The sequence below is a fragment of the Chiroxiphia lanceolata genome, chromosome 22, assembly GCF_009829145.1.
Source record: "Chiroxiphia lanceolata isolate bChiLan1 chromosome 22, bChiLan1.pri, whole genome shotgun sequence".
Classification (NCBI taxonomy): Eukaryota; Metazoa; Chordata; class Aves; order Passeriformes; family Pipridae; genus Chiroxiphia; species Chiroxiphia lanceolata.
The window spans coordinates 8,026,644-8,049,054 of record NC_045658.1 but is presented as its reverse complement, the minus strand read 5'-3'; the positions used below and the strand labels follow the sequence as shown (position 1 = coordinate 8,049,054).

Here is a 22,411-nt window from a genome sequence, read left to right as displayed (position 1 = left end):
GCCCGAAATTTCCCCAAAAAATGACCAGAAACTGACACAAATCTCCCCAAAACCTGACCCTAAAATGACCCAAATCTCCCCAAAAATGACCAGAAACTGACCCAAATCACCCCAAAAAAATGACCAGAAACTCACACAAATCACCTCGAAAAAGGACCAGAAACTCACCCAAATCTCCACAAAAAAAGGACCCAGAACTCACCAAAATCTCCCCAAAAAAATGACCAGAAACTGACTCAAATCACCCCAAAAAAATGACCAGAAACTTACACAAATCACCCAAAAAAAATGACCAGAAACTGACCCAAATCACCCCAAAAAAGGACCAGAAACTGACACAAATCTCCTCAAAAAATGACCAGAAATTGACACAAATCTCCCCAAAACCTGACCCTAAAATGACCCAAATCTCCCCAAAAAAATGTCCAGAAACTCACACAAATCTCCTCGAAAAATGACCAGAAACTCACCCAAATCTCCACAAAAAAAAGACCCAGAACTCACCAAAATCTCCCCAAAAAAATGACCAGAAACTCACACAAATCACCTTAAAAAATGACCAGAAACTGCCCCAAATCTCCTCGAAAAAAATGACCAGAAACTGACCCAAATCACCCCAAAAAAATGACCAGAAAGTGACCCAAATCACCCCAAAAAATGACCAGAAACTCACACAAATCACCCCAAAAACTGACCCCAAAACTGACCCAAATCACCCCAAAAAATGACCCAAAACTGACCCCAGAAACTGACCCAAATCATCCCAAAAACTGCCCCAAAACTGACCCACTTTAATTAGGACACTTTCAAGACACTTTAATTAGGAGTACACTGAGCCATAGCCAGGTCGTTCCCACAGACAGCTTCACCGTCCAGTCGGACAAAAAAAAAGCCCTCGCCCAGGCCTCAGGTAGGATGGTTCCTGAGGCTGACCAGGTGAACCCCTCCCTGGAAGCCTGCTCCGCTCCTGCCAGGCACTGGGGCTCCCCCAGAGGGGCTCTGCCAAGCACCCAATGGAAATTAAAATGACAGCCCGGGCAAAGGCGCTTCCCGCAGGACCGCTCCTGGCCAAGGCCACCGGTCCGTGCCAGTCAGCCCACTGACCGCCTGGAGTGGGGGGGGGGATTTTCAGGGGCACGCTTCCAGCTTTTATTCTCCAGAAACTGCAGTTCTTTCTGGCACCGCTTGCCAGAAAGTCTTCCCTTCACAGTGCAGTTGTACCTGTCCTTCGAACTCCACTATGGTCCTGGCACTTCATCTTTGCACTGACAAAGAAAACTGCACTGTTGAAAGAGTGCTGTGGTAAAGAAGGATACATTAAGTGGACAAGAGGGACACACAAATAAAATAAATAAAGAGCATTTGTAAAACTTTCCGTATACAAAATAACTTTTCCTGTGGAGGGTGATTTCCAATTTTTTTTAATTGACAGCCTGAACAAAGATAAATCTTTCACCAGAAATCATTTGAAAATGCTGTTTTCACAAGCAATAATAGGGCGCTAATCAAACCATCAGTCTTCTGCACACTGCTGAGCCTCTCCTCAGAGTCGAGGGTGCCAAGCTTTGGGGCCAGCCCTGCTGTGGAGCATAGCCACTGATGGCCCCGGGGCTGCTCAGCATGGCAGGACTGACACCGCTCCTGACGAGTTCAGCATCCCCAGACTAGGGAAAAAACAGTCACCACCTTGTCAACTAGACCAGAGCGCTAAGTGCCACGTCCAGTCATTCTTGATGGTGGCAGGGACGGTGACTCCACCCCTGCCCGGGCAGCCCCTTCCAATGCCTCACCACCCTTTTCATGAAGAAATTCTTCCTGATGTACAGTCTGAACCTGCTCTGGTGCAGCTTAAGGCTATGACTTCTCCTACTGCTTGTTATGTGGGAGAAGAGGCTGATCCCCACCTGGCAACAACCTCCTTTCAGATGGAAAACCCACAGATTATTTGCAACTATGTTCTAGAATACTTGTTAGGAACAAGTCACTCAAACACTTCACTGAGTGTGATACTTTCATAGCCCTGGCCTCCCGAGTTGCCACAGTAGGAAAAGTTGTCCATGACAGAAAAGTATATGCTTTTGAGAAATCACAGATATGAACTCAACAGTCAAGGTTTGTGTTCTTACGGCAGAGAGCACTGAGCTCCAAAAAGCTGCAAATTCCTGAGCCCTGCCCAAAAATCACCAGGTGACATGAGGGGTCACAATTCCATTGTCTTGTCTGTTTTCCACAATCCAGCACTTCAGTGACTCCAGAGTCAAACAAATCAGGATCAATTCCAGGTCACATGGACTGGGACAAACCAGCTGCTCTGCTGGAAGGGGTAATTCCAGACGCTCATCTCCCATTATTGGGAATTCAGGGCTGCAAAGAGCCCGGCAGTGATCCTGGATTTAACCTACAGATTAACCCCACCCAACACTCACTGCCAAGTGGTGCTGGAGCACCTCTCCACGGAAAGATGCCCAGTGCCGAGGGGATTTAGTGGGGTCCCTGCCCAGTTTCCTAGGATGGATGGGAAGCTACCACGGACAGGCTGGATCTCAGGAGAACTCCATTTGAGTATTCCTGAAAGCTTTTAAAACAGGGGCTTGTTCCCAAGTCTAAGGCAGCTGAAATCCTGTGGCTCGCCAGCCTTCCTAATAAAGTGCTGCAGAAGTCAGCTGGTTGTGTCAATCTTCCGGCCCCTGTTGCATCATCGCTCCGCGTCGAAGAGTAGGCGGGAGTCATGGTGCAGCTCGGTGAGTCCCGAGCCCGTGACCGGCCCCTGCGCGGCCCGTGACCGGCCCCTGCGCGGCCCGTGACCGGCCCCTGCGCGGCCCGTGACCGGCCCCTGCGCGGCCCGTGACCGGCCCCTGCGCGGCCCGTGACCGGCCCCTGCGCGGCCCGTGACCACCTCGCTTTCTTCACAGGGAGCCGCCTCCTGAAAGGCTACCGCGGCGGGCACGTCGTGATCCGTTTCGCCCTCGGAGGCTGCGCCAACCGGCCTTTTTTCCGCATCGTGGCAGCGCACAGCAAGCGCGCCCGCGACGGGAAGTACCTGGAGCAGCTCGGCTGCCTCGACCCACTGCCCAACGTCCACGGCGAGAGGGTGGCGGGGCTCAACCTGGAGCGGCTGCGCTACTGGCTGGGCTGCGGCGCGCAGCTTTCCCGGCCCGCCGAGAAGCTCCTGGGTAGGCCTGGGGCGGGCGCCTGGCAGCGGAGGGGGGGGGGGGCCCGGTGTGGCCCCGTCTCACCGCCTCTTATTGGCAGGTCTGGCGGGGTTCCTGCCGCTCCATCCTATGACAGTGACCGGCGCCGAGAGGCTGCGCCAGAGACGACAGCGAGCACAGCAGGTGGGCACTGCCCCTGTGGACGGGCCCTGAGAGACGCCCCGGCCGAGAGGCCCGCCCTGGCCTGAGGAAGCATCCTGCCCTGTCAGTGCATCTGACCACATTAAAGCGTCATTTGCCCACTCTACACTGTGCATCTGCTGCTTTCTCCAGACTCCACTCTGAATCGAAGTTTATTGTTGCCAAATTTGGTGCACAGAGATAAAAGGGGTTTCGCTACTCTAATACACACAGAGAACCATTCAGCTTTTTCTAAAGGCATGCCATTTGCTCTAGCATCTCTCACTCTCCAGCAATAGCATGGCTACTGCCAGTTTCCATTTGCCTGCTCCACCTGTCAGGTGTTTTGACTCCTGGCTCTGATTTACTGTAACAGGACAATCCAGTGGTTCAGGAGAGGCCTGGCACAGATAAATGCAAATGGAAGTGCAGCTGTATTTCTGTTTAATTTCTCCAGAGAGGTTCTGGACCTGTTTACAAGCAAAAGGGAAAGATTTCAGTCTCATTTAAAGAGATGGGGCATGCCTGAAGTTGAGCTATGAGTCTTACTCTTTCATCACATATTTGACCCTCTTCCAAGAGGCAAAACTCCTGCCAAAGTCTCTCTCCTACCTTAGATGCACCTTTTGCTTCTTTAGGGTTTCTTTTAGCACAACTCTTAGGTGATTCTACAAATGTCAGGCAAAGACAAGTTTCCGGTATTGCATTTCAATAAGCTTGTAGTGTAACCAGCCCAACAGAGGATGAATAGACAAAACACTAAGAAAGGGGCTGGCCTGCTTTTAAAACAGGCTTTTAAAACTGAGAGAAGGTGGTTTTATTTTTGCTCATGGATTAGATGATTAAAAACCTATTCTTGGAAGTGACGGAAGCTATGAAAAAGTGGTATTGCTTTTCTGATACCTTCCTCTTCTATATATTTGGTATGTTCAGCATCACATTTTTTATAAAATGGTGACTGCACTCTGGTACAGGGTTTCTAGGAAGTTCCTCTCTAGCTTACTCTAGATTTCCTTTCCTTGCTGCAAAGGTAAAGGTTTGCATCTGCAGTGTTTTTACTATTGTAATCTAAAGGTACCACACAGCTTTTCCTTTCTGGAGCTTTCTGCTTTGAACACAAAGTATATCTGTAATGTTTCTCTTCAGATAGTTTCGTGTTGGCCTGGCTTTTTTCCCTATTAAAAATAATTTTGTTATTAAATAAAGCATCTCACTGCATACACAAGGCAGTAGAACAGTTGTTTTCATGTCCTTTCAAATACCACAGTGCGATGGGGCTGCTCTCTAATGCAGTAGGGTGAGTGACTACTGGCATCAGACACTAATGTTGCACAACATGGTAATAACAGTAAATGAAGGAAGTTCTAAAAGGAGAGTCTGGCAGTGCTGAGGTCATGTTTTCCACAGTGACTCCTTTCAGCTTTTCTCTTGCCTTAAGTCCCCTGCTAAGGCATCTGCTGTACTGAGAAACAACATGCATCTGATCGGGGGGACATAAAGAAAACGGTGTGTTTCTCCTCACCTAACTTGCCCTTCATTGTCTATGCAAGTGGTGGGTCTGTTTCTTATGGACCAAATTCATAACTTTTTCAGGATTCATGAACTTTTACCTGTAGGTCAGAAGAATAGTTTGTGCAACAAAGCACAGCCTCTGGGCCACTGTAAGCCCAGCCTGCCGTGGAAGCAGTGGATTTTTCTGCACAAAGGCACAGTACTATGCACCAGTACAGGACAGCTCAAGCTTAAAAAAAAAATGGTATACTGGGCTTATAAAGCATAATTCTCAGCTGCTGTGATGCTGTCAGCAGATGAAGGCTGAGAACAAATTACAGTGAACAGTTCTAGTACTGTACAAATGATGAGAGGTGTAGCGCTGGAAAAAGGCTGTGTCTGAGGCGTCCTGGAGTTTGCTAGAGAAAACCAGTAACAGGTAGCTATAAGCACTGAATGCCATTTACACTTTGGACTAAGCCTACCTTTCAGAAAATTATCTGATACTTTTCTTTGGAACCATGATGCTCCAAAGGGAGCTTAAAGGGGCCATACATAATAACGTAGCACATAGGGATCGAGGTTCGACTAGATCTGTGCTGTAGACACTTCACTAAATACAGCAAGAGTTAGGGCAAAAGGAGCAAATATTTTCCTTTCTTGGTAGGAAGAAGCATTAAACTTATTCAGCTCTATTTTCACTTTCCCCTCTTCCCCAAAGAGTTCTGTGGACAAAAAAAAAAAAAAAATCTGCAGTAAATAAAAAATAACTGAAAGGAGTGGGCATAAAGCAGAATCAGAACAGAGTATCATCAAGCAAAACATAGCAAAAGCTAGGCTTAAAGAGAGCTATAGCTGAAGCTTGAAAAGCTTGAATCTCTAGCATAGTAATTGTTCATAGCATTTGACAGCAATACTGTTAAATTAATTGCTTAAGTAGCTCATAAGCTTGGTTAGTACTGTACCTGCACAACTCAAAAAAATCTTCCTTTCTGCTCTGATGCTGTGATTTCCTCTGTTGACTGTTCCATTGGCTATTGCAACAAGATCTGTTATCCTTTGTTAGAGAAACCTATCCCCGGATCCTAGAAAAAGCAAGATCAAACAAACGAACAATTTTCCATACAGCTTTTATATGTGGCTAATAATGCATCATGCCCATTGCAGATTGCTCCTCAGTCTGCTGACTGCTACTCAGTGCATATTTTGCTTTTGAATTCATCTGATTAAAGTTACTCATTGCTTGTTTTCTTCCTGCTCCCTGGACTACTTCTGTGCTCCACACATGATGCAGCAGTCTGCCCTTTGTTTACTGTTAACACTATTTGGGTATTGGACCATGCTGTTGCCTTTTAGATCTAAAGTAAAACTCCCAGCTCCCACTGTGGGTTGGGGGCATTAGGCAGTAAGCTCCAATCACCAAAAATTCCCATTATTCCATGCATTTATCATTTCTGCATGGGATATAGGAGAGAGCGTGTTGGCACGGTTTTTAACATAAAGAACTCCTTGAACAGCACAGAACACCATCTTCCCAGAACCTTCAAGTCTGTTAGGAGACAGCATGGACTGCAATACCAAGAAAAACAAGGATTCTACTAAAGGACCTCTAGCCTGTCCCAGCGCTGCTGCCCTACAGCTTTTGCTGTTGTCTTGGGTGTTGCAGCCTGAAATTTGCCAACCTAAATGTAGGCACCTTCCCCTCCACTGACCCTGCTACAGAAGCAGCAGCTTGGGACAAAGGAACAGCCAATGGAAAGTTGCTGCAGCCATTTCTCTAGTGAACATCAAGAAAAACCTTCCCTGCAGGAAAGCTAGGCTAAATGAATCATTATGTCTTAACAACCACAAGTACGGAAAATGTCTATATAAATAAATTAAACAGATGCTGGAGATCTCCCTTGGCATTTTGGTCCCAGTACTCATAGAATTCTCAGTATGTTTATTGGACTTAATGCAATCCACTGGGTGTTATTATGGTAATGGCATCTAAAAGTTTCTCCTCTCCCCTAAGACTGTCCCAGTCTGAGAGAGGGAAAACAAATATTAAGAAAGCTACCTTTTACACAAATTCTTTTTTTAATAAAATAAAGTGTATGTCCTATAGAGTACGAGATGACTAACTACTCATTTGTAGAAAATAAATTGACTAGAAAACTCTTTTGAATAGTCCACAATATAGCTTTTCTTTATATATATAGTCATACAATTTTATTCTATTTGATTCTTGAAAAGACTCATTTTTTTCCATTCAAAGACACAGCAGAAGTTCTGAAATTATTAGGTTGTCTTTTTTTGAGAGACACAGCAGAAGTCGAGTGAACTGCAGACATATGCTGAAATGCTTACAGCTAGCTTCATTACAAACATGAGACAACTGATAAGGTTGTTTCTCCGTCAGTCTCCCCATTCTCCCTGCTTCTGTACATCTGTTATAAATACCTTATGAGCATCCACAAATAATTGCCATCAGCCTTTAATGATATGGACTTATTCAAAATTAACCTTTAGGCATCGCTGAAAAGCAGCACAGCGTAAAATCATTTTCCTGCCTAAACTCATGCATCTTTTTTCTAATCAGCAATTTGCAGATTTAGACAGAATATGAAGCATTTGGATTCCAAAAGGTAGACATCACGTTGTAGCTCACAGTTCAACAGGGATCATATACAGTAATTTCTGTAAAATACAAAATGTATGACGAAGAGAATAAGCAAGTAATACCTTTCTAAAGTTATTTCTATGGACTTGGTGCAACTCTGCATGATAGTGACAGTCCCTGTTTTTTTTCCAGACACCACTAGTATTGCTCAAAGCTCCAAATTAACACACAGTTAATTAACAGATGTTGACTTAAAAGTACTATGTATGTAACACTACATCAATACATATGCAAAATAAAGTCCATATCCCATAAAATAGAAAATGTAATATATATTTTATCGGGTAATGCATATAGGCATAGCAATAGTTTTATAACTATATAAACGTAGCTCATAATATTTACAGATGGTAATGGAGACATACATTATCATCAGATACACTGATTTCATCAATTGTATGAACCTTTTGAAGATTTTCACTTGCAACAAAATGATCTGCAACTCCAGCTACCTAGAAAAGGAAAGTGCTCACAATTCATTTAGTGCAATAATGCTGGCTACAAAACTTAAGAGGCAAAAACATTTTAAGACCTGATACCACATTAACTAGTGGGACCAAACAAAGAAATAAAATAATTTTTGAGTTTAAAAGTTTGAGAAGATAAGGAAGAGAAATTAAGGTTACAAGGCAGACCAACAAGAAAGAAAAATTCTCCAAAGTCAAGTCTTTAGATTGTCAAAATCAGAAGTACCAACAATTTCTCATGCTATTTTGTTCCAGCTTTGTCCTGAACGTTTTTGGAGACAGCTGCCCCATAATCAAGGAAATGACACATCACAGATATTCCTGCAGATATGACACTACATAAGCCCAAACAAAGAAATGAAAGATGAATATACTCATCAATCTGATAGTCCTTTATCTCTGAGTGCTTGACTTTGTAATCTCAGTAGTATTCCTCCATTTAAGTCAATACTGAGTAATATGAGACTTGCTTCTAAAATAAATTTTTAAAAAAGTAATACTCAGGAACAGATGATAAAAATGAGGGGTTCTTACAAGTTGTGTATTATGCTTTCAGCATGGGAGTATAGTAAGCCACAACAGCTAAAGATTACACTAATTATTTCATCCTGGCACTGTAGATCAAGCATCAGAATAAACTTAGGCGTACAATTAAGTACAACTCATTTAAAAAGAGTGACCTTCCCGTGATAACCCTTATTCAAGACTTAAAGACCAAGTAAGCAGAAATAACCTCTACAGGGATGCCATGCACATGTAAACACCAAAGTGTCCCTCAGCCTTGGTAAACACTGGCTGCCTACCCAAATATGGAAGCAGACTGATAGGGATTTTAGAAATAGTTTTAACTTTATTTATGACTTAAAATTAACTCCTGGCCTTAACTAGAACTTGTACAAGTTCTCGCACATTTACCACCTTCTAAAATCAGAATAATTAAAAAATCTTGCAGATAATGAAACCCAAAGCCCTTTTACTAGTTTTACTGAGATATGGAAGATGCAGTTCTAGCTGACAAGCACTTATTCACTGGTCCCCATGCAGATTTTAAAATGTCACAAGGTAAAACTGTATAAACAACGATGATGTGATGAAGGCTTTCATACAAATTATTTTTCTTAAATTCTCAACTTAGCTCTGAGAGTAAGCTTCTACCCAAGAGAGGCTGATGAAGAAAGACCCTTCTCCCCAAAGCTGGATTATGGACAACTGTCCATCCTCCTGCTAAGTCATCACAAACCCCTGTAGTCTTAATTAAAAGTCTAATGTGGAAGGAAATCTGCACATATTGGCAAACATTACCAAGGACCACAGCCAGGACCTAACGAGCAGGGTTTGGGAGCCAGGCCACACCACTTTCAGCCCACAGTGGTTTCTCGTAGCACTTGGTGGGAGCTCTGTACAAAGAGAAGTCCAACCATGGCACTTCATAGAGTACTTACATCATCTAAGCAGGATCAGTTGTTCTCAGCCTTTCCAAAGTCTTAGAAAGCACCGTCCAGAGCCCAGCCTACCACAGGCAGAGGCTGTAGGTTGGACCCGCAGCTCCCAAAAGCCTCACAGGAATCACCACTGCCCTTGGCGATGGAGGATCAGGCTCTGCCTGGCAGTAAGATGGCACCTTCTGCCCCCCCAGACTGGCAGATCGCTGCAGTACTCGCAGTGGCGTGTGCAGCCCAGCCCAGCAGCTCCCTGCCACTCAAGAGACCGAGGTTGCCCTGCCCAGGTACCAGACTTCTGGGCCTCCTGTCTCATGCTGGACAAAACCACTGGTTCCCCTGGGAATGACAGCACCACGAGGCAGCTGGAGGGAATGGCCCCACCACTTCCTGCTGCTGCTGTGGCCCAGGGGCACAGACAGGCCTTTGCCACCTCAGGGGAAGGACCAGCAGTGCAGGCGTTGCTGACTCACCCCTCACCTTCCCACAGGCAGGGGAAAGCTCAGCAAAGCCAGTGCAGATCTTTCTCGTCATTTGCCATGCCCACTGCTGCCATCCCAGAGGTGCACAAGCCTGTCGTGCCACAATAGGAAGGCTGAGGGTGATGCAATGAGGCAGCAGAGGCTGTGGCAGCTTCTCCCATTTATTCATTCTGCGCATGAGGCAAGAGCGGACGCTGCTCCTCGGCAGGTGGAAGCTCCTCGGTGGGCAGCAGCTCGTAGGTGACACAGAGGGAGGAGAAGAGACAGCCCAGGAAGGACACTAGGCTGGCGAAGTACATGGCACTGCTGGCACTGCCCACAGCCGCTGTCAGTGGCCCCATGGCCAGAGCCACCAGGATCTGTGCCAGGAAGTACTGGCAGCTCAGCAAGGAGATGTCAACGCCCATCCCGCGCCGCATGCCCTCTGCCTGCGAGCCTATAAACTGCGGGGGACACAGCCACAGTGTAAGGGGGTGTCACAGGAGTTCCTCTCCCCTCCCTGACCCAGGGCTCACCTCACGGCTCTGGTAGTAGTCACAGAGTAGGGAGTAGGGCAATGTGCAGAGCGTGGCGAACAGAATGCCGTAGGTAGCGCACAGTGACAGCACCACATAGACGTTTCTGGAGAGGGTGGCCAGGCCTGTGCCCAGCCCAAAGGCCAAATATGCCACAAAGTACAGCGTCCGTGTGCTGAACCGCTCCTCCAGCTTCTCCAGCACGGCTGCAAGAAAACGGAATGGCATTCTGGTTGAACTGCATCCCTCCCCAATACCAGCCAGTCAGTAGACCTGAGGCCCCGTAGTCCAGCAGTTAGGCAGCCACGTCTCAGTGGCAACTATTAGGCCTCTGAGTAATTGGTGGCTTGCATGTGAGCACCAAGGGCCCCTTCCTAATCCTGTTGCCCCGATGCAGCCTCGCATGCCTCTCCATGGAGGGCATGGCAGAGCTGAAGCCTAGCAGTGCCCATGTCCCAGAGGGGTATGTGGGAATTGGTGGAGGTGGGGAGGCAGACGTATGGCATACATGACAAAGTGCTGTGTTGCTGCATGACACCTGAACACTCTGCTGGGGAAACATAGGCACTGAGCGCTGCTGCACCAGAACTGTGCCTATGGCGGCTGCATGTATTTCTGGATTCAACATACATTGAAAATGCCACTTGTGAAAGGAACTACATGCTAAGAAAGATGTGTTTTTATTGGATTGCTGACCTCATCTGCTGTCAATGCAGGCCAAGCTAACGAACATCATATAATTATGTTAGCTATAACATAATACAATTACCATGAAAAAGAACACTCTGCTTCAGGACTTGTGCTGGTAGACTATGTGCAACATAAACACTGAACTTGTTGCAGAAACACCACTTTTAAGGAAAGTGTGTATCTTTTCTCACAGCAGTAGTTAAGATGGCTATACCAAGTACCTGAATAGAAAGCAGCACTGAATGCATAGATGCACATTCCCCAGCAGCCCATGGTGACCCCAGCGTTGTACTTCTGATACTCATCTGAGTTGTGAGGTGCTTTTGGATTCCCTTGAAACACTACTTCTCCCATGAAGTCAGTATAGAAGAGTAACATCCCTTCAAACGAAAGCCATCCTGAAAGAAGTGAGAAGTAACCCATCAGGATTTCAGAGTATCTCTTTCCCTTTGTAAGCTTGTATGGATGTTATCAGCTATATTACAAAACACACCCGGAACACAGGTTGTGTAATGTGAGTAATACACAACAGCCACATTTATCTGAGACCACTGTTCCCTGTGCATTATGCTGCAATGTTTGTTAAAGACATTCAGGATTTTAAAGACCAAGATTTACCATTTGAATTCCAAAGTGGAATGCTAGAGGCTGAATAAAGGCCACAACATATTGGTTTAGCAAGACAGAGAAACAGATGATGACAGTCTGAGCTGCCTTCAGGACAGGACACAACTTCAGCTGACAGGACACAACGCTCCGTTTAACAGAGTGGTTTATCCCATAGTAATTTCAGGTTGCTGTTATTCTCCCACACAGAACTGGAAGGAGGGCCTCATGTCATGGTTGCAGCCTCCAGAGTGCCTCTGATACAGTCAAAAACTCTACTTACAAATTGGCATCAAGGCCATTAATGCAGACAATCTCTTAATTCCTTTCATAGCCAATGAGTATTAACTACCCGGCACCTTCTGTCCAATTTTGTATACACTGGATTGATTGCAAGCCCTTCCTAATCATCAGTCACACACTGGTTAAGAGTAAAGGTAACATTACTGGTTATAGGCACTTCTGCAGCGCTGTGTTTCACACCTCCTCGTGGCCTGTTCTGGGACCCCAAAACACATGCTGTCCAAGGGAGGAAAGCAAACACTAGTCTCAGGTGTAAGCAGGGAAATGCAACTAATCTTGGCTTTCTGTTCGATGTAAACATTCTACTTAACAGAGGCACTGATTTAGGCCATTGTTATTCCCTTTCTAGGAACAAGGCTTTACTGCTTTGTTGGGGTGTTTTGGTATTTTTTTTTTTCCTTTCTCACTGTTCTAAGAAACTAAGTATCAGAAGATACCTTATTGGTAACTGTATATAGAACAAATCAAATCCTCCCTAGTTAGCAGCCATGGCAGCAACAGGTAAAATATTGAAAAAGATTCACCCGAGGTAGTGCAGAGCTACTTCCCTGTGAAGTAGAAGACGGCACTTTCTGAATACCTAAGAAGTGGTTGATGCAGAGGTTACGAAGAGCCCTGGGCATCTGGCAGATGGTCGAACAAAGCAGTTTCACAGAGAGTGGTTGCTCAGAGGTCTCGTCTGATTCATTCAGCTCGCTCTCATACTTAACACCATTCAGCAAGATATTAGCAACCTGCACCATAAGAACTCCCAGGTCAACAAGCACAGCAAGAAAAACCTTTAAGCAAATGTATGCAGTATTGCACACCTATCTGATCATCTGAAAGATAAACTCTGCTGCTGGAGTATGTTGACTCAGAGATTAAGTGTATTAGGCTAAACTGTAAATTCAGCCTTGGAACAAGTGTTCAATGGCAGCACTACCCTGCAGCTTTCAGTATACTTGAAACAGTACTCTTTACTTCACTAGGATACTTGGCGACCACATCCAGATTCTAGTATAAGGAATGGATAAATTCTACTGCATTTTATAGGAGTTGTACCCACATTCAGGTGAATTTGCATCCTGAAGTTATAGAGACACTGAAGAAGAAGAAGCTGGTTTTAATTGAAACACATTCTCATTGCTTGCTAACCTTGATGCTCAACCTCTACGTGCACAGTAAGTAAAATCCTGGCCCTAAAAAAGTCTGATCTCACAAATCGGGTCAAAGTACGGCAACAGCAACAACAAACAAAACAAACAAGAGAAGAGCACCCCTCCAAAAAAAACTCCAACCAAATCCCATAACCAAACCAAGAAGTAACAGAGGACAGTTACCTCATCCCAGATCATAAAAAAAGATACGCCATACAAAGGTCTCAGATATTCCAAGTTATCACCAACAGGGGAAGGAGAGGTCAGAGTCTTATCCCTCAGTAAGGGAAACCTCATCTCCCTGATGGAACCAGATGTAATGACTGCCATAAGGAGAAGTTCATGGGAGAGTCCTATCCCTGGCCCTATCTTGCAGGTCTTTCTGTGGAAAGGGAAGATATAGGCTCAATAAAAATGTGTCCTTTTCTGCTCTCATGTGGTAGCTCCCTTGGTGGTAAAGCAGGGATCAGAAACCCCAACCTAACTCTCACACATGACCCGATAAGAGTGGGACATTCCCATTTCTACCATCTTAACAAAGGCAGCTGACAGACTGCCAGTCATAATTCACATTCTACCCACTACTTTACTGATAGAGTCATAGCAGGTGTGCTGTTTCCATAATGACTTATATGAGCAAGCTGTTACGAGCAGTCTTTAATGAATAATTTGTGAACCACATGTTTAAAATTATATGAAGAGATTAATTATGCTCATGTTTACATGGTTGTATCATTGATTTCCTGCTCTTACCTGTTGGCTGAAGGTTACATTTCTTCTTCTGTTACTCTCTGGGCAGTGTCCTGTTATGGTATCTGGAATGGCCAAGGTCTGAGGTCTTTTCAAGATCCCTGACGACCGTGGCTTTATTGCATCCAGTGAGCCCACTCTTAGTGCGTCGCCGTCAGATGTTATGCTGCTCTCCCCTTGCTCCAGAACTCCATTTTCTCCTTGGTAACGGCCATCAGGCACCTGAGGAAAGCTAACACTGACAGGCTGCCTGGCCAAACTAGCTGGAAGTGGTACATAACTATTGTGCCCGCCTGTAAAACAGTCTATAAGCACACTGTCAATATTTGAAGTCCCAAATGATGATGCAAACTCATTAATTCCCGTCAAAGAATTGTCTCTGCTGACAAAACTCCCGTATTTTGGCGTGAGTGGGCTGATGGGGGAAACGGGACTCGTAAAACTTGCATGTAAGTGAGCTGAGTTATGAGAAGCAAAGTTTTCATTTACACCCTCCTCAAAGAAGAAAGGTGGAGAAGGAGGGAGAGGAAGACTTGGACTCTTCATCACCTTTTTCTTCCTGCTAAAGGACCTTAAGGGTCTTTCTGGAATGCTAATTAGAGTCAGCACGGTAGCAATAGTCAGTATAACTGAGGTGAAGACATAGATGACGCGAAGTTGCCCTCCTACAGCTTTTCCAAAACTGGTTTTATCCCAGTGTATTCCTCCAACAACATAACCAAAGCCACCTCCAAGACCTGGTGGAAAAACAGAGCCAAGATTATCTTCCCTATGCAATCCCACAAGTCAGCAGCAGCACAGCATCATTTGTCTAATGATTCATGAGCAGAATCCAACGTGTTATTTCTGTTTTACCATTCAACCCCTTTTCTCTTCAAATGTAGTAATAAACACAGTTACTTGTGCCACAAGGACAGTCTGGAGTACCAACACGGTACAAAAAGAGGGAGAAAGTGCTGTAAAAGCGATGATACAAATAACTAAAAATAATACTTCTTTCTTTGCCAAGAACAAAACACCTTACCTTCAGCTATTTCAGTCCGTAAACAGAAGTGTCCACCAGCCTTATGACAAGGCTCTGCAATCATTCAGCTAACACTGTTTTCCTGAAAGTGAAAATCCATTTTCCTCACTCAGTTAGAGGAACGCAGTCTAACTGCATCCAAGACAGATCGAATCACTTCAGAAGTGCAGCAAGCTCATTAGTCAGCAATGTGTTGACAGCGTACAAAACTGCCACGGCATTACTACTGATGAACGTGGGAGCTGTGAGAGCACCAAGTGCCTCTCTCACTCCATTCGCATGGTGAGAGCCTTACAACACTATCCTTTCTTACTTATGAACACATTCAAGAGTGTGAAATAGTTTCCTAGAACAGGGCAGTACAACAACTGAAGATGACAGCAGTGAGGGATCACAGCACCCAGTATACACTTTCTCCTCCAACAGAGCAACTAAGACACATATTCCACACCTGTAGGAAGCTAAACCTCCTTCCTCAAAGGATAATTTTGTTTTCATAGGAGTTATAAATTATGTGAGGGACCTTCAGATGAACAAATCAGTCTTGTTTGACTTGTGGTAGTTACAAAAGCCTTTTGCAGTAAATAGGTTTTTTTCAAAGTTAATTAGTGCTATCTCCTCCATATTTGGTCATTATGCTTATACAGGAACAGTCCAGTGATTTTGACTCTGCTTTCTCACAGCAGAGTTTGTTTACTTAGGGTTAACATCACCCAGGAAGTACCAAGGAAGCATACCTGCTAACAAAGCGTGGATGTTGAGGCCCCTGTCTTGATCCACTGGGCTGCATACATCCATCATGTAGGCATGACTGGGATTGTCTGCTGAATCTGCACTGAAGTCCATGAGGACAACACCACAGACCGTAAGAATGATCCCCCATTTGTGGTTATTCTCAGTGTCAGACAAGGCACTCCCTATATCTTTGCCATTCAGCATAAGTGAGAGGCCAAGCAATGCTCCTGGGAACAAAACCAAATCAAAATCAGTCACTGCTTGTATGTAAAAGAAGCCTGCAGAGCTCCAGGCTCCAAAGGCATTATACTACCTGCACAGCTTTGTGGCAAGCGCTAATTGCTCTTTTTCAGATCAACACAGCCTGGGAAATGAGCATGGCTTATAGGATACACATAATCTTTTTCCACTATTTGAGCTTAACAAATGTCTAGAGTTTGTTTTGGCCAAAAAACCCCACATTCTTGACCCTCAGAAACACCATCCCTTCAGACTCTGAGAAGTTTTTATGTATGGCTCTCCAGCGGCCAAAGCATAACCCTGGTGTCACTCACCACCTTCTTCAGACCCACAATACCCCACACTTCAGGAGGTAGTGCCAGAGTGGATGTCACAGAAGAGAGATGCACAATGTCTACAAGTGTTGTGTCCACAGTTTCTAAAAGACACACCTACTGCTAAGACCAGAATGAAAGGTCTTCTTCTCCCATATCTTGATGTGCATCTGTCACTCCAGGCTCCCAGCAAAGGCTGTAGCAAAAATCCTAGAAAAAAGGAATCACCAATAAACAGGATTTTTCTACAAGCCTGTTTCAGAGAGGCCTTAAAAGGCAGTTAAAGGCAGGACACCATAGCATAGTGGTATGTCTGGTCAGCACCAGTCATCTAGGGTCACACACAGCATCTTGCCTGGCATTTCCCTGAACAGGGACCGAATAACGTAATTTGCTGCTGCTCACCGACACGGCAGTTCACTCTGCATCAATAATAAGGAGTTTGACACCAGGTGAAGAGTTAGAGTACAACAGTTACACATTCTCAAGCACTCTGTTCCTTATAAGCTATTTCAGTTATCCCACGTCAGATGGGAGATCCCCTGCAGGATTAGCTTGGAAGACAGCAAGCAAATTCGTAAGTAGGAAAGGTGAGTGTATTAATCTGGGCCAGCCTGTTAGTAGGGGCCTATTTCTTCTTATGAAGCATATCATGAGTACAAAAGCAGTAATGGATACAGTCCCAGCCCTGCCTCTGTGCTAAGGCATGTAATCCAATGCCCGTAACAGCAGCGGTCGATGGTCTTTCTTCATTGGAACAGCCTATTTGTTTCAGAAAGTTAAACAGGAGAAGGCAACCCAACTCTGCTTTTTCTCACACACCCTTGGGAGCTGTCTCTGTATGCTTTTTTCATAGGGACATAAATGGATATACTGATCCTGTTTTGCTATTTTTTAAATACAGGAACAGAGCAACCAAAGCTTACCCTCGCAAAAGGTTTATGAGGTTGAGAAGCTATTAAAAAAACAGATCTTTTGAGCACACTTGGCCTATTTCAGGCAAGACGCAGCAAGAATTATTCTCCGATTTGGTTGTGTAAAATTATGGCTAGTGCTTCTTAACCTCAATATACTTATGAACAGATGAGGTAGAGAAAACAAACAAAAAAACATAACTGCCATGTAGTGGAAAAAATAAGAGGGAAGAAATAGTGTAAAGCAAAGTTACCTAATATAGGGCTGATGAACCATACCATTCCATACAGTTGGTCTGGAAGCCCCATCTGAAGCAGCACAGGGGTAACATAAGCTGTTTCCATGGCATAACTGAATTCAAGCCCAAAGAGAATGCACCCATTGAACAGGAGTTCCAAGAAAGTCCTCTGAGGCTGGAGATCCCCAAAGTCAATCAAATCAATAGGACATGGAGTATTTGGTGGCGGTGGTGGCGAAGGACGGATATGTTTTCTTCTTTTTGGATGTCTCTTGAAGTTGTTGGTGCGATGACTTATGTGCCGTGTGACCAATCCAGAATAGCCTGGAACTGGTGACCTCCACACTTCCTGAGAAGCCACGCTTGGCAAGAGTACAGCATCGCTGACAGGGCTGGTTGCAGATGGTGGAATCATCATGGGTAAGGGTCTGGAAGACAAAGAGAACACAATGGTTGAGTAAGAAAAATTTGCTTAATTTCTTTTACTGAAGTTCAAGATATTTCTCAATGTTTCACGGTAGACTGAAATATTTATTAACAATTAACAGTTAGACGTGTCACACTTCCCAGAAGTTTCCATAACAGCAGTGAGTTTTCATTTATCTAGAATTCACTTGAGTTAAATTCACTCAAGCTAAAAAGATAAATCTCAACCTCAGTCTAAGTTTACAATAAAGCAAAGCTGTGGCTTGGTAGCAGATCCAGACCCCTGCTGCAACATGAAATCCCTTTGGTATAAAACCCTTTCAGTACTGATCCTACCAATCCTGCTGCCTATGCTGAGGCCAAGGCTTAATGCAAAACTTTTTTGCAATGTCCAGTTTCGGTTTTATATCTCTGTTGCAAGGACAGCATCTGATCCTTAGGAACTGAATTTTCAAACTAATTAATGAGAAGCAAATACATACCCCATAAGCCACCTCAGCACTGCTATTCCTCTTTCAGTGATTGATGGCATGCTGGACAGACTCCTTAGATCTCATCAGAGTCACTCCTATAGCTAAAGTGTGCACAGTGTGGTGGGTAAAACAGCCAAATGGTTTCCAAAATAGCATCAGATAGATGCCAACAGATCTGCTGCCTAAACAAATCACATGTGATTTCTTGCCTCTTTTTGGCAGAAATGGAAACAGTTTATTTTCTTTTCTTTATGCTTCCTTGCTCATGGATCAAAGGCTGCTGCTGCAAAAGGATGGTTCCACATTACCCCATACTTCTTCAGGAAAATCCTCACAGCTGGACTCTAGTAAGCAAAACAAGTCTCTTACTTTTTTGATTACAGTTCCCCAGGGGAAAAATCTCCCAGCTGTTCTACTACTTTGGCTGTACAGAACTCCCACATATCTCACGTTTTCTGCTTCTTCCTCTGGTGCATTTCACACACTGGTCTTTTTTCCTGTAGCCCTGAGTCTAGACAAAGCCACTCTTTGTTGCCTATCCCCAACTATCCTCAAAAGCAGAACCCCGTAAGCCCAGTTTACCATCACACTGATGCAACAGTTTTTAAGCGTGGTGGATGATGCCCTACCCAGACCAATCCCCAGCTGCACGCAGGCATCCAGAGACACATTCCACAATACAAAGCATTGCACAATACAAAACTAAATGCCAGGCATCTCACAGAAGATTGCAGTTGGGGTAACTTGAGTGCATTTGGGGCCTGAGGAGAAGAAGGAAGGATGAGAGTGAAAAGATATCTATTGAAATATTGTTAACACTGTATCAAGGGTTTCCTCAAGACTGCTCCTCTTCAGACCAAGATGCATATCACATAAGAGAGAAGAATAGGCAGTTCATAATTGCAACTACACACCTTGACAACACCCATCTCACACAGCACTAACAGCAAGCTGCATCTTGCTGGGAAAGCTCATTAACCACAAAGTCCCCTATACAGACCAACTGAAGAAGCATATGGAGACTTCATGAAGATGTCTGCACCAGCATTCCCCTTGACACTGTTTCTGCCACTTACCATAAACTTCTCATGACTCATGTCTCTCACGGAGTACTTACTTTGCAGGAGTACCTTTATCAGCTTTCAGGACAAAGTAACTTTGTCACAGTGAGAATTTGTTAAAAATGAGGAGAGAGATACCTAAAAAAAGACATAACAAAACCCTAATCAGATTCACGACCTTTGCTCTAACAACCCTTTCACAGAGACATGACAACGCAGCTGTGCTAGCAGCCCCCTTCATCACTATTATACCTTGCCATTTGCACACAAGTATTAGCTCCTTATACTCATCTGTTATTTTCACTTCGTGCTAGGTCTTTCTTTATCTTCCTGCTCTGTCCTGTGTATTGCAAAGAGATTGTATGCAAGTCAAAAGTGGCAACATTTTAGTGGCAGAAGAAAAGAACCCCTATACATGGCTCAAAAATACACATGGTGATCTGCAACTACTTGGAATGAAAGGCTATTATTGACAGCATCTCACCAGTCCAGCAGAAAGTGCAAAACTATGAACTGAGCCTATATTCGTCATCAGCCATTTCCCTCAACTTACAAATTGTACACAGGAAGATAATTCCTGTCCTCAGGCAAATCTACCTGGTGATCACAACAGTGTCAAAGCAGGAAAGCTCTCCTTTAGTGTGGCTGTTAGCCTTCACTGTCAATAGTTATTTGTGATTTGACAGTCGACGTTTGCTACACCAATTTCTGCGCATCACACTCTGCCAAGTGATGCTGGCTCTGCTGCCGGCTCTCTGCACAAACGTGTACGCACAGGCAGCGTGCTTGGCAGGCAGGGACCGGCCATCACCGCTCCTCCCGAGCACCGCTACGCCGAAAATAATGTTTGCGTTTTCTTTTTTTTTTTAGCAGAACCTCGTTCCCATTTTTCTGCGTCGGGTAATGAGGGCTCCAAAAACACCAGTCATCAGCGTCGCGGGGAAAGGCCGGCCCTGACCCTGAACCCGCGCGAGGGCCGCCGCCTCCCCAGCCTTTGTGTCAGCCGAGAACGAGCCGTGCTGCGCAACCGCCGCGGGGCGTGGCCGCCGGCCCCTCACAGCCCCGGGCCTTTCGTTCGCCCCGAGTCGCCTGCGGGCGGAGACCCCCGCGTCCACCGGCACCCGCCACTCCGCTCCCCGCCCCGCCCCGCCCGGCGGCCTCACCTCCGGCGGCATCCGGCGCCTGACCTGGCCCGTACTGCGCCGCGGGCCCGGCCCTGCGGACGCCGTCCCGCCCCCGCCCCGGTGCCCCGCGATTCGCCGGCGGGAGCGGCGGGAGGGGCCGAGCCGGTGCTGCCCCTGCGCGCGGCTCCCCCTCACGTCCCGGCCCCGGGCCCGCCCCCGGGCCCGCCCCCATTCCACGGGCCCGCCCCCATTCCACGGGCCCGCCCCCATTCCACGGGCCCGCCCCCATTCCACGGGCCCGCCCCCATTCCACGGGCCCGCCCCCATTCCACGGGCCCGCCCCCATTCCACGGGCCCGCCCCATTCCACGGCCCGCCCCCATTCCACGGGCCCTCCCGAAGGAGCCCTCGTGGCCAAGGCAGCGCTCAGCAGGCACTAGGGTAGGGAAGTCGACTCCTCTTCACGTCAAACCATCCACTGCCGCACTGCCTGCACCGTTCTCTGCAGCGATGCTGCCCAAGACAGGTGCGTGCTGCCGGATCCTCATCTCCACACTGGCACTGTAAGCACTGCGGAAGTGGATCGTGACAGGAGGACTTTTAGCCGATGCAGAGATATTTTTCGATAGGCCTGTAGAGCAGATGCCGCAGAAGATGCTGCACTTTTCTCTCTTCTGTTTCAGAGTCTTCCCCTTCCTAGGGTAAAGGAATTCAGCAATTTTGTTTTATAGGGCCATATTTTGTGCTCATGTTTCAGATTTCCTCGTGGTTTGCAAAGATGTCATTATGCAGTGCAGTCTGCTCCATTTTTAAAATACTTCAAATTTGGAGCCGTAATCATTAAGCATCCTTAACTGCCTGAATCCTTAGTATATGTTAGTATTTATTTATCATAGAATTTATTGTAGCAGAAAGATGGCATTTTTGCTGCCCGCCAAAACAATCAGACAAATGAGGCAAGAGACAGTGGTTGCTGGGAGGAGGCATTACCATCAGCAGTACTTTTAGTAACACCAGCTATGCTCACCCCCAGCTTGTGGTGCTCAGGGACAACTGGATGGGCTGAGACTATGGCTGTCACACCACCCACAGTTGTTAACTGCCTTCTTTGATAAAGACCTGGAGTCAGCCATCCCTTCAGTGACCACGAGCAACAACACAGCACAACAGCCCACGCTCCCGCCAGCCTCAGTCCAACCACCACCCTGTGTCAGACAGCTCTGCAAACACTGGGAAGATGAACACAGCACTTGAGAGTTCCATTCCCTGACATCAAGGATGACTTTTTGTTCCACCTGGGCATGGAGAGCGGGTTACATTATTAATGCTGGCAGGCAGTCATGGCCATTTTATACAACGATTTTTCCTCGTAAATATATTTGAGACATTAAACTCATGTTTATTCCATGGTCAATTAAATAAAAATGTCTGCTCAAAACTTACAAAGATGACCTCTTACACCATTTAGCAGAGTTTGTCCACTTGGGAACAGTGGGACAAGTAACTCTGGTCCTTCCCAGGGTAACGACAAAGGAGAGAACAAAAGCAGTTCCTGCGGTGTATTCATTTATTAGCATCCTTTGGGCCTTAGACAAAACAGAAACCACAAATCTCCTCTCCTCTGTGAGTTTGCACATAAATTGCTGTTGAAATGTAAACTTACTCATTTATTTCATACTAATTTAACCCAACAGTGTTCAAAAGAGCAGGTTTTGGTGATGAATACCTACTGCTATGAATCTGTGCTGTTCCCTCCTATCTTCTCTGCGTGCAAGATCTTTTGCATTCACTAAACACTTTTGTTGTCTGTCCGCAAAGCAGCTTCTGACAGCTGGTATTCATTTCTGCTTATTTACAGCCTGACGTTAGGCTCACTGTTTCATTTGCCAGCAGGCCTCATTATTTGCCCTGCTCAGATCAGACCATTCCTACGTTTCTTGGAAACCTCTCTTACTATCCTCATAATCCTTTTCTCTGAAGTAAACA

At 45.6% G+C, this 22,411-nt stretch overlaps 2 protein-coding genes across 27 annotated transcripts in view; one reads left to right on the top strand and one right to left on the bottom strand.

Moving 5' to 3' along the window:
* Positions 1–2,574: 2,574 nt before the first annotated feature.
* MRPS16 (mitochondrial ribosomal protein S16) lies at positions 2,575–4,554 on the top strand. The gene is made up of 3 exons (XM_032708795.1): positions 2,575–2,741; positions 2,913–3,173; positions 3,253–4,554. The coding sequence occupies exons 1-3, from the start codon at positions 2,729–2,731 to the stop codon at positions 3,363–3,365; spliced, it is 387 nt and encodes a 128-aa protein (XP_032564686.1). The 5' UTR covers positions 2,575–2,728; the 3' UTR covers positions 3,366–4,554.
* Positions 3,488–22,411, bottom strand: part of SLC45A1 (solute carrier family 45 member 1) — a 59,285-nt gene continuing 40,361 nt past the window's right edge. For 17 of the 26 annotated variants that reach the window (XM_032708773.1, XM_032708778.1, XM_032708785.1 and 14 more), the window contains 10 exons: positions 19,359–19,440; positions 18,251–18,585; positions 17,358–17,770; positions 16,307–16,399; positions 15,638–15,862; positions 13,880–14,613; positions 12,568–12,721; positions 11,300–11,476; positions 10,389–10,594; positions 6,746–10,316 (listed from right to left, as the gene is read on the bottom strand). In XM_032708773.1, the coding sequence (XP_032564664.1) occupies positions 10,035–10,316; positions 10,389–10,594; positions 11,300–11,476; positions 12,568–12,721; positions 13,880–14,613; positions 15,638–15,862; positions 16,307–16,399; positions 17,358–17,770; positions 18,251–18,300 (2,334 nt within the window). In that variant the 5' untranslated portion in view covers positions 18,301–18,585; positions 19,359–19,440 and the 3' untranslated portion in view covers positions 6,746–10,034. Of the gene's footprint in view, positions 3,803–5,308; positions 5,549–5,788; positions 5,909–6,745; positions 10,317–10,388; positions 10,595–11,299; positions 11,477–12,567; positions 12,722–13,879; positions 14,614–15,637; positions 15,863–16,306; positions 16,400–17,357; positions 17,771–18,250; positions 18,586–19,358; positions 19,441–19,554; positions 19,635–20,465; positions 20,542–22,411 lie in introns of those variants that run through there. The other 9 variants (XM_032708787.1, XM_032708788.1, XR_004360627.1 and 6 more) reach the window with 8 other exon arrangements.

Excerpts from the sequence above, each read along its gene's own strand:
- MRPS16 (XM_032708795.1), top strand. Across the intron at positions 3,174-3,252 it reads GCCCGCCGAGAAGCTCCTGG|GTCTGGCGGGGTTCCTGCCG; the intron begins GTAGGCCTGGGG and ends TCTTATTGGCAG.